The 12,337-nt window shown below is 43.9% G+C and overlaps 1 protein-coding gene across 1 annotated transcript in view; it reads right to left on the reverse strand.

Moving 5' to 3' along the window:
• Positions 1-12,337, reverse strand: part of CEP162 (centrosomal protein 162) — a 635,242-nt gene that overhangs the window by 292,131 nt on the left and 330,774 nt on the right. Inside the window, exon 12 of the mRNA XM_086926571.1 lies at positions 5,308-5,412. Within this exon, the coding sequence (XP_086782697.1) occupies positions 5,308-5,412 (105 nt within the window). The remainder of the gene's footprint in view (positions 1-5,307; positions 5,413-12,337) is intronic.

The raw sequence follows: 12,337 nt of genomic DNA on the forward strand, positions 1-12,337 counted from the left end.
GTAGTCTTCATCAACGGTGTGGCCGCCGACGGTGTAATCTTCGTCGACCCAAATGGTATCTACTGCATTCTTCAGGACCGGCGGCGCTACTGCTTATAATACATAAATGTGAAACTCATAATGAAAAGTTATCACCTGGGTAAGTATGAACATCATTCTCCCAGCAATTCGTATGGGAGAGGAAGGCTCAACCTCACCTGGCTATGGCTCAGGTAGTTGAAGCACCGCTCTAGCCGTCGATACTCCCGGCGTCCCTCCAGGTGATAACTTTTCATTATGAGTTTCACATTTATGTATTATAAGCAGTAGCTTCGCCGGTCCTGAAGAAGGCAGCAGATACCATTTGGGTCTGTGAAGTCTGCAGAAACATGTTGACCAGATAAGAATTTACTAGTAGCTATTAGTTAAAACTACTAGACTCGCACTACTTTTTATTGACTTAGAAGCAGTGGGGTGCCTATTAAAGTTTCTTGCCTCCTGTCTATCTAATTTTAACAACACTATTTTTGTTTATCATCACATTTTGTTTCACATGCACTGCTTAACAGTAATCTCCTGCTGCCCCAACTATCTGTCTATACATCACTGGGTTGCATTTGAGTCTACCTATAAAAAACAACTATCGTAGACTACCTTCCTTCGTGGTATGGAGGAACCCATATGATGATAAGGGTGGCACAGGTCGAATACTGATGGGTATTTTCTTCAAACCTGAATGAAGTACCCCTGGTAACCAAGTATGTCAGTTGCAGAGTAAGCCATTTCCCTTCTCTTTTTGACCCACCGCTATTCATTTGTTGTTACTGTATTTCTGGGGACTACAGCAGTGTGTGGTCATTAAAAATACCCCTGGACCCTCCAATACCTGTTTTGTTTATGCTCCTGGACTACCACCATTCACTTTCATGAACACCCAAGGGTTGCTGGTAAGGGCCGAAGGGGATTATGGCAAACAGAAATGCTCCTGGACAACCCTGAACTGCAAATAGCATATGTAGGACAGCAGGACACACACATGAAAATATGCATCCTGCAGGCCCAGGCAACAATCGGGTTGCCTGGATCCAGGACAGAAAGAACTTGGACCAAAGTAGGCATTTTGAAAATGTCCTTCTGGAGGAAGGGATGTAGAAGGTGAATATCTAAAATAGGATGAAGGCCTCCATTCTTCTTTTGCACATGGAAGTAGCAAGAGTAGCAATGCCATTCCCACTTCAGAGGCTGGCACTTTCTCAATGGCCACTTTGGTCAATACAGCCCGTACCTCTTGTAGCAAGATAGAAAGGTGCTTCTCCAAAAGCCACTCTGATCTTGAAGGAAGTTAATTGGGATTAAAACGAATAGTTGGGCATAGTCCTACTGGCCAAGCTATAGGATCCATATGTCAGATGTGATGGTCTGCCAACCTTAAGGAAAATGTCTCATCCTGCATTCCACCAGTGCTTAATTTGTAAAAGAATGAGTGCCAGTGTCCTGCTCTGCTCTCAAGACCGCAACAATGCTATTAAATGTTGGTACGCCAAATACCAAGGCTGTTGAGGCTTGAATACATCTCATGCAGGGTGACTTTGTGCCACTAAATGAAACTCACAGTGGCTTGGAAGCTGATGTACCGGGCGTGGATTGAGTGGAGCATTGTTGCTGGTTACCTATGCATTGCCACTGCCAAGAAGGAGAGGGGTTGACTGCTGTGAAGGTGTTGGGGCCTGGCAGTGCTTATACGCCAGCCCCCCGGAGTATCCTCGAAAGGGATGGGACTGCTGAGAAAACTGACTGGGAGCAGTTGAAAGCCTAAGGAAAGGGCTATGGATCTGCATTTCTTAAAGTGTTTGAGAGCAGAATCAGCCTTTTTATCAAAAAGGTGGGACCCATCAAACAGCATATCCTTTAGAGATATCTGCACCTCCCCAGAAAAGGCGGTGGATCTCATTTATGCGTGGCGGCAGAGCACGACATTAGTTCCCACCACACACCCCAATCAATCAGTAGTGCTCCGGATTACATATTTGTCTGTATCCTGGCTGTTCTGAATGGTTTGAGCAAAAGAGGCTCAGAACTCCTCTGGAACTGCCAGCAAGCTCCCTTTGGCGATATCCCAAAGGGCATGCATACAACCGACCAATAAACAGACCGCATAGACTGAATACAATGCCAAGCTGGCACAGGAGAACGTCTTTATTCCATACGCCCCAATCCATTTGGACTCCCAAACTGGAGGGGGTAATAGGAATTGTATTAAGGTTAATCTTGCTGGAGGAAGATCGGACTACCGACCTCTTAGGAACTGGTAGCGGAGTAAGAAAATCCAGGTCACCTCGTGCCCGCCCATGGCGTGCTGTCTGTTTACTGGTAGGCAAGAGCGTGTGGGCAAGCGCAGGGTTTTGTCCAGTTACCCATAACAATGTCAGTCAGAGCTTCATTAAAGGGGAGTAAGGGCTCAGATGAAGCAAGTCAACCGGCAAAAAGTCAATCAATACATTGATTTTGACTTACACTCAGTGTAGCAGTAGGTTCAGGACCTCACCTGCACATCTAATCATGATAGCAAAAGATAAGCTCTCTTCCATGGGGGGTCAAAAGGGCAACACCAACCCTGCATCCAGAGAGATGTCCAGATCACTGATATCTTGCAAGTCCATGTAAATGTCATAATCATCATCAAAGTGTTGGGGTTAATCATCCCTGTTCATGGAAGAGAAAGAGTTTTGTCTGAATCAGTGTGTTCTGGGACTTGGAATGCTGGAGTGGATTCAGAGCATGATCTCGGTCAGGGCTCAGGCAGATTTGGTTTGAGATCAAACATCTGCGTCAGCAGGAGCTCGAACGCTGGCCGCCATAAGTGTGGCAGGGTATGCTCAGACGTGAGTCCCTTGCTCACTTTGCCACTGGATTCAAGCAAGCCGGGCTGAAGACGGCTGGAATGCCAGAAACCGGTCCTCGGAAGCTTGTTTTCGGTCCAGGGAAGACATGGCTTGGCAGTTTGGGCTGGACTGTTCCCATGAGGCACAGGGTCAGACTGATTTGCATATAGCCATGTCTGAACTGGGGTGGCAGAGTGGGCTAAAGAACGGTGATGGATTAAACCCAGATCTTTTGACTGGGTGCGAGTGTTTGATTGATTCAGATGCTCCGTCCATCACCACCCCCTTTTGTACTGCTTTTGGCCGCCGTAAGTGTGGCAGGGTATGCTCAGACGTGAGTCCCTTGCTCACTTTGCAACTGGATTCAAGCAAGCCGGGATGAAGACGGCTGGAATGCCAGAAACCGGTCCTCGGAAGCTTGTTTCCGGTCCAGGGAAGACATGGCTTGGCAGTTCAGGCTGGACTGTTCCCATGAGGCACAGGGTCAGACTGATTTGCATATAGACATATCTGAGCTGGGGTGGCAGAGTGGGCTAAAGAACGGTGATGGATTAAACCTTGATCTTTTGACTGGGTGTGAGTGTTTGATTGATTCAGATGCTCCGTCCATCATCACCCCCTTTTGTACCGATAGTGACATTAGAACTGGCATCGGTCAAAAAGGAGCTGGTGAAGATCTAGGAACTGGAATGGATGTTTGCACTGGAGTTGCTGCGGAACCCTAGGCAGATCAAGGGCAACAGACATTGCAGAGGATTGCTCTATCAGTGGTAAATTGACTGGAGGCCCCTTGGGTTCCTTGGGGCCCAAACGTACCCCAGAGGGAGGGTCAGACTGATTTGCATGTAGCCATGTCTGAACTGGGGTGGCAGAGTGGGTTATAGAACAGTGATGGATTAAACCCAGATCTTTTGACTGGGTGTGAGTGTTTGATTGATTCAGATGCTCAGTCCATCACCACCCCCTTTTGTACCGCTTTTGGCCACCATAAGTGTGGCAGGGTATGCTCAGACGTGAGTCTCTTGCTCACTTTGCCATTGGATTCAAGCAAGCCGGGCTGAAGATGGCTGGAATGCCAGAAACCGGTCCTCTGAAGCTTGTTCCCGGTCCAGGGAAGACATGGCTTGGCAGTTTGGGCTGGACTGTTCCCATGAGGCACAGGGCCAGACTGATTTGCATATAGCTATGTCTGAACTGGGGTGGCAGAGTGGGCTAAAGAACGGTGATGGATTAAACCCAGCTCTTTGGTGTGAGTGTTTGATTGATTCAGATGCTCCGTCCATCACCACCCCCTTTTGTACCGCTAGTGACATTAGAACTGGCATCGGTCAAAAAGGAGCTGGTGAAGATCTAGGAACTGGAATGGACGTTTGCACTGGAGTTGCTGCGGAATCCTAGGCAGATCAAGGGCAACAGACATTGCAGAGGATTGCTCTATCAGTGGTAAATTGACTGGAGGCCCCTTAGGTTCCTTGGGGCCCAAACGTACCCCAGAGGGAGGTGGAAGAGTGTCAATAATACACAGCAATGCCTCCTTGAAGGCCTCCCACCTGCTGCGGCAATGGCTCCGGAAACTCGGGTACAACCAAACTAGTTGAGGAATCAGCCCCTTTATCTGGGATTGGGAGTGAGGTCATTTGGAACCTTGACAGCCCTCCACAATTCTCTTTGGACAGACAATGGTGGGATGAAAAAGAGTCAAGCTTCCACCTATTGCGTTTCTTCTCTAACTTACTGGACGACCTTGACAGTGAAGATGAGTAGTCATGGGAGCTGCCTAAAGACTGAAAATGAGTCTTCTCCCTTGACTTAGAGAGGGAACAGGACTCAAGTGAGGTCTGAGACTTCTTTCCGTTTTTGGCAATGTACAGCTTAGCTTCACGGTCATAGATCACCTTTGGGTGCAAGAGAACACATTCTTTGCAGGTCTTGAAGTTGTGCCCCCACCACAGGCAAACCTCATGAGCGGTCATCAACATCTGTTACCAATAATCAAGACTAAGTTTGAACCGTGTAGTCTTTGGTGAGGAGATGTTGCCAACCAACGAAATGGAGCAGCGCTGCAGATCCGTGCACAAAGGCACAGAAAGAAATGATCTGATGTAGACGTGCTGGGGTGGGGCTTATATGCAGCTCCGTTCTGTCACTACCGAGGTAGAACGAGACCAACGCAGAGCCCCATGGAGCCACATAATGACGGGAGAACTGCTATGAAAACCTCTGGATCCAGTCTGGACCTGGGGAATATTCTATAAGTGAGGAATCTGCAGCCAGAAGTATACATCAGAAATTATATTTTATTTGTTTTCAAAGTACACCATATGACAAAATGCCATATTGTACAGACTAGGCCAATATCTGGACTTTTCGTGTCTATTTTCTATACTTGTGTTTGTTTCAATGTAGAACATTGTAAATACAAATAAACAAGTAGCTTATGACTTACTTGACGTTCAAGATCCTGGATTCTTTTAGCATCACCTGTTCGCTCTTTTAGACGTTTCTGTTGCAATTCAGAGCGGTTACCAGCTTCCATTTTGAGTTTATGCACCTGTGGAGATATGAATCAATAAAACAAAGATGCATTTAACTGATGAGAGCCTTCCACAACATCTGCAGAGTTGTAATTCTCTGGGTCTAAGTGTATCCAGTCCAATAAGCGGTTTTATATAGGCATGCCAAATGAAAACGTCTAGGAAGCAAAAGGCCAAACTTTACGCAAAAGGTCAGGCCATTAAGATAAGACTGAATGAGTCAAGTATCATGGTTTATGAAGAACTGTAAAACACAACAGAAGTAAGATATATGAAAATACAACTTTCTGGTCTTTTCCATTTTCAAGACTAATGATGATCTTCCTAAGCAGTTGGAAACTGATTGAGCTGATTGTATGCATAAGTGTGTGTGTGTGTATATATATGTATATATACACACACGTTCACAAAAATCCCAAAGGTTAAAGATAAGTTATAGTTAGGAAAACTTTCTTTATGTTTGGTATAGAAACCTAACGTAAATTACACATACATTAGAAATTCTACAGTTATAGTTATATCTTTAATTTATCTTTTAAGCACCAGTTTCAAAGTAATATACTTGCCACACTACATTAACTATAACTCACCACTGTACCATGCAGTAAGTTCAGGCAAATCATGTAATTTGAGATGTCATAAGTCTTGTTCTTAATGCAGTGATTTCAAATGCTCTAACCTCTGTAATATGCAAGGGCATAGAGGTTGTGCCTGAAGAAGGGGCGACTTATAGTTAATGTAGTGTGATGAGTGAGGTGAGAAAACTGTGTACGGAGGTGTGTGAGTTATCTGTATTTTAAGGTGGTGCGTAAGTATAAATGTGAGTTCTAGAATGACTGACATTACTTTGAAAGTGGTGCTTAAATGATAAATTAAAGATATAAATATACCTGTAGAATTTCTAATGTTTGTGCAGTTTAATTTGGATCTATACGAAATATAAAGACAATTTTCCTAACTATAAATTATCTTTAAAGTTTGTTTTTTGGGTGAATGTCAATTATTTTTTAATGTTAGTAACAAATGTATAATATTGGTACAGTTTAGTGATGCAGAGCAGAGTGCTATTTAATGGAGTGGGGTCGAATATAGTGGAGGGTAGTTTTGTAAAGTGTACTGTGGTACAGAATATTTTGGTATGCTGAAGTGGAATAAAGAGGACTTGGGTATACTGGAGTGGCATACATTGTCTGGTTTACAGCGTAGTGGTTAGAGTAGAGTCTCATACATTGGGGTGGCATACACTGAAGTCAGGTACAATAGTGAGGAGTATATTTCAGTGACAGTTTAATGGTGTACAGTGCAGTGGTATACAGTGGGATAGCATACAGAAGAGTGTGGTAAAGTGGAGTTATGTCTTGTACATATTGTAAAGTGTACTTGTGTAGACTGTAGTGGCGTGCAATGGAGTGCTGTAGAATGGAGTGTAGTGTAGGGGCATATATTGGAATATTGTATACTAAAATAGCAAAGCATGAACAACTGAAAGAGCCATTTATGGTCACATGCTAATGGAAACCTATAAACAAATACATAACAGGTAGAATATATCTCAATCTACATACGTTTTCTTGCTGAGCTCTCTGGCACACAAAATAAAACTGTGTCCAACAAGCCAAACAAAAACAATCTTCCTTATGTACTCCTGTACAGCAAAATGGAAAAGCGGCCTAGCAGTGAGCAACACAAATTACTTTAAGGAGGACATGATAAGTGAAGAGTAGGAAAAAAAATCTTAATATTTATAACAATAATTGTCTTTCATTCACTTTGGGTTTTATATGTAGCACAATCCTATTAAAAGTAGCAAGAAAGCACAAAAAACAAACTAGACTGCATATGCACATTTTCAGAATTAAAACATGAACAAATAAAAGACATTTATGTTCAAAAGATTATGTAAAACAATAGACAAATGCATAACAAATACGATAAAAAGAAAGACATCACATTAATTCTGATTGCCACTCTGTAGTTATAGTTAGTATTCACGAATATAGGACTTGCTTGGATATTAGCTCCCTAAAAGCTTCCCACCCGTTTGACCAATCACCACAAAACTTTTCAGACCTTTAGCATTTCCTACATTTTGAGATGATGTACATTTTTGAGGTGAATCGTTAAGGAGTGTAAATATAAAAGAGGTACTACAATGAGTTTTTCCGCCAATGCATTTTCCATAGACTATTGTATTTGACATAGAACAGATTTACACGAAATTTGGCAGGATTATACATTTTTGTGCAGATATACTTTTTGGGTACTGCAGTTAAGTAGGGTAAGCCTTTTTTAAATTAGAAGGTTTTTAAAGTTAGTGATATCTGTCACTATGGTACTTTTGCCGAATTTCACACTATTTTGTGAAACTACTGTGGTACATGGCTGTAAACTTATTCACAAAAATATTAAAAACAAATACATTTCACTACCTATAACCATTTTAATAAAATGCTAATAGGTAGGGACCTACTACTTACCTATATCTAAAGCCCTAACACTGAACACCGCCAAAGTGTAGTAAAAACAGCATGGCTGACTTTTCATTCTATAAAAACAACCATTACTCAATTATATATTGGTTTGTCGTCACCATGTACCATGGTATAATGCAAAGGTATCACGATATACCATGGCCCAAAATAGAACTATGGCCTGGATGTATTATTGGATTACAGTACCCTTGTGTCATTCATGGTGTTACATGGGCAATGCAATATTTAAGTCACATTTACAAAGGAACGCAAACCCACTATGTGTGGCCCTGCGTTAATTGGTAAATCTGGAGAAACTCAAGGCAATGGAATTTGCTGTATTGAGTTACTTTGTGCACCATAATCTACATTGTTGATAAATTTCACATACATTAGGATGCCACTCCACTGTAGCCACTCCATTATACACCACTCTACTCTACACCACCTCATGCTATTACACTGTATGCTACTTCAGTCTACGTCACTCCACTGTACGCCACTTCACTCAAAGCTACTCTATTATACACTATTCCACCCTACACCATTCTACTACACGCCACCCCACTCTACTCTATTCCACTGTACAACACACCACTGTACGCTATTCCACTATAAGCCACTCCAATGTATGCTACTCCATGCTACGTGACTCCAGTGTGTCACTACACTCTAAGCGACTCAATTCTGCGCTATTCGATTGAACTCCACTCCAATGCACTCCACTCCACTGTATGCTATTACACTCTTCCCCATACCATTGTACACCACACCACTGTACACCACTCCACCCGTATGCTACGCCACTATACACTTTTACACTCTATGCCACCCCACTGTACAACACTCCGCACTACGCCACTCCACTCTATTACAATGTACACAACTCCACCCTACAACACTGAACTATATGCATTCACCCATAAATTCACTCATACATGCAGTCAATACAGCGCTATCATATGCACTCACAAACCTATACAGACACTCACACATCGCCACTCACCCATAGTTACTTACACAGCTAGTTAGTCATGCAAAGAATAAAATACACTGTATGAAACTTCACTCTACTTCTCTTCAGTGTAAACCACTCCACTCTATGCTACTCTGCTCTACACCACTCCAGTGTATGCCACTTCATTCCACTCCACTCCACTCCACACCACTCCATTCTATGCTGTTCCATTGGATGCCAGTCCACTGTACACCAATCCACTACACACTATTACAATTTACTCTACTCCTCTATATGCTACTACACTATACGGTATTACATTCCATGCCACTCCAGTCTACTTTACTAAACTCTACGCTAATCCATTTTATGCAACTTAACTATACGCAACCCCACTCTATGCCACTCCAGCGTACTCTCCACCACCTATATAACTCCACTCTACAAAACTCTACTACACTGTAAGCCACTCTACTAGACTCTACTCCACTCTATTCCTGTACACTCCACTGTCCACATTTGCACTTGACTCTATGCCCGCATACTCTATTGCACAATCCTCTGCTCCACTCTGTGACAGTTTCCAACACTGTAAGACACAGCACTCCACTCTACTTTATGACACTTCACTCCAATTTATAACAGTTTCCTTGACTCTATGCTTCGCCAATACACTTCAATGAGTGCCACCCCACTCTATGGTAATCCGTGGTGACCCAAAACGGGAGAAAATTGAGTTGGGAGTGGCGACCACTTACTACAAAACGGAGGTATATCCGGTAGGCAGGGTGGATGGCAAAATGAAAGCAGGTGTCTGTGAGAGCGAGCATCATCATAAAATCACCTTGTTGGAGGAGGTCAATGACCTCCTGGAGTACAGCCATCTGGAAAGTTTCTGAGGTGATGTAACGACTGAAGGCCTGAGATAGGGGATGAGTTTGAGGGACTCATCTTTCTTTCCATCTTTCTGGAGAAGGAGGAAGTATAATGAGTAAACTGTGCTCTGATGTTGTAGGGGTACGGCCTCTATGTCTGCATTTTGCAGAAGGGCACGTACCTCTTGTTTGAGAAGAGGGAGGTGGTCAGAACTGAATTTGTGAGTGTGTGGCAGAATGTGGTAAGGGTGGAACACAGTTTGAGGCAGTAACCGTGCCATATCATGCCTACAAACCATCCCTATGGGTTGATTTGCTGTCCTTGAAGGAGGAAACAGCTAAACCCCCATCCAGCAGGTGATTTGTGATCAAAGGCAGGTGGATGTCATGTCACTGTTTTGTAGGGGCAGGCCCCTTGTGGGAGCCTGCCATACCTGTATCCTGGTGATTGCCCCTGTAGACCCCCCCTACCATTTTCTCCTCTGCTAGCTTGATGATGGTATGCTGGCTGTTGTATTTGATACAAATGGGCTTGGTCAGGTGAAGCATGTTTAGCCCCTCCTCTGGATTGCTGCCTGAAAAGGAGCCCCTGAAAGCTGTGCCACCGAGACCACCGATTGATTCTGCGGTCTCTGTAGCTTTTATTTTCTCCAGCATCTCATTAACTCGAGGTTCCAAGAGGTGTTTGCTGTCAAACGGGAGGTTTATGAGATGTTGTTGTGCCTCAGGTTTTGACCTGGAGATACATAGACAGGCATTGTAGAATAAAGCTGCTGTTTATCACTCTAGAGGCTGTATATATGTGGAGAAGTGTGGCTCAATGGTTAGAGCAGGCAGACCTCAATGCAGAGCTCTGGCCAGGGACCAGGGTTTGATTCCTGCTCCGGCGGGTCTCGGGCTCATTAATTCCCCTGACGGGATATTCTCGCCTCAGTGCTTATTCTTATCATGGGTCCCACGCTGCAACTCTGGGCAATAGCTTGCTTAGTCTCCACATTGGCCCCCACAACGCGAGGGATGCCTGGTCTGCACCATGGAGGTGCCCAGGAGTGGACACTTCACAGGGAAAGCCAGGAAGGGTTCCCTTGCGGTATTCGTACAAGCGCTAGGTTTCGTACAGGCGCCGGGAAACCCACTGCGGGTAGCTGTGCGCTATACAAGTACAAAAACATTTACATTTACATATATGCAGAATCTAATGCACAGTGTATGCTGGCGGTGGATATGGTTTTGCCCTGCGACACAATTTCCTCCCCCCTTTCCCAGTACAGCTCTGGGAGGTGTTTGAGGAGATCCTCCATATCTTCCCATTGAACCCCTATCGTAAGGTAAAAAGAGAGCAGCCAAATTGGTTATTTGCCAGTGGGTAGCACACCATGCCTTCACATTTAGGTTTGCACTATACAAATACAAATAAATATTTACAATACAAAGATCAATTGTGGTTTTCTGTTATGTAGCATTAGCCCTTCACAGGATCCTTCCAAGTAAGAGGAAATGGCTTAATGTGTGATAATTAAAGAGAGTGTATAGATCTTAATCTGTTTTCTTTAGTAAGAACATAAAATGTCCTACATCAACAAGGAAAGGATGTTGACTAGAAAGAGGGGGGAAGGAGGAGTAGCTAATTTCAGGAATAAGGAATAAGGATTTCTCGAGTGAGGATATTGTTGTTCTTTATGGGGGCTTTATCCGAGTTTGCAATGCTAATAAGGTCATAAAGAGTCAGGAGATGAATGAATGCCAGGTGGGAAAGTTTGGGGAAGCTACTTGCGGGTAGCCAAAGGGGTTGATGGTGAGGTCTATTATGTCTAATGATAATGGTTCGCACGGGTTTGTGCAAGCATTCTGTACTTGTCCTGAGAGGCTTCTATAAAAAACCACTACTAACACCTAAAAGCCTTACAACTGTAAAGGCCAGGGGCTTTAAATTTAGGGTATTTTGGAAACAAGGAATTCAACTGTACCCATTCTTTGAGCACTGGAGATGCCAATTTATTTTCTGCCTTTGTACCTGCTGGAAGAGGGTTGAGATCTTAGCAGGGACATAGCTCTAGAGAGAAACCCTTTCTTGGAATTTCAACCCAAAAATGAGTAAATAAGTAACCTGATTTGTCTTTACTCTGTCTGGCACTTACACTTTTTATATTTTTAATCAGCACAAATCTGGACTGCAATTAGCTGTCAACACTAAGGTGACAGCTAATTGCAATCCAGGTATTTGAATTTGAATTTAAAAGCATTTGTACAGCGCTCGTATACCCAGCGGTTTCATGGCGCTAGTGGTGAACAGTGGGCGGCGGCAGCTAAAAGATTAGGTCAGGTAGGCTTGCGTAAAAAGGAAGGTTTTAAGATTCTTCCGAAACAGAAGGTAAGAAGGTGAGGTGCGCAGGGTAACCGGAAGGGAATTCCAAAAGGTTGGAGCCAGGACAGCGAATCTCGCTCCGCCCGCCTTCTGCTTTTTAAAGCGAGGGATGGTAAGGAGGGCAAATGAGCCGAGCGAAGTTCTCTGCCTGGACAGTATGGCTTAATGAGAGAGCAGATGAAATCGGGGGCAGTGCCCGATCTAGCCTGATACGTGAGGCAGCCGAGTTTAAACAGGGCACGCTCTCTCACAGGGAGCCAGTGCAGTGTTTTG

This window comes from Lissotriton vulgaris, chromosome 6 (assembly GCF_964263255.1).
Source record: "Lissotriton vulgaris chromosome 6, aLisVul1.2, whole genome shotgun sequence".
Classification (NCBI taxonomy): domain Eukaryota; kingdom Metazoa; phylum Chordata; class Amphibia; order Caudata; family Salamandridae; genus Lissotriton; species Lissotriton vulgaris.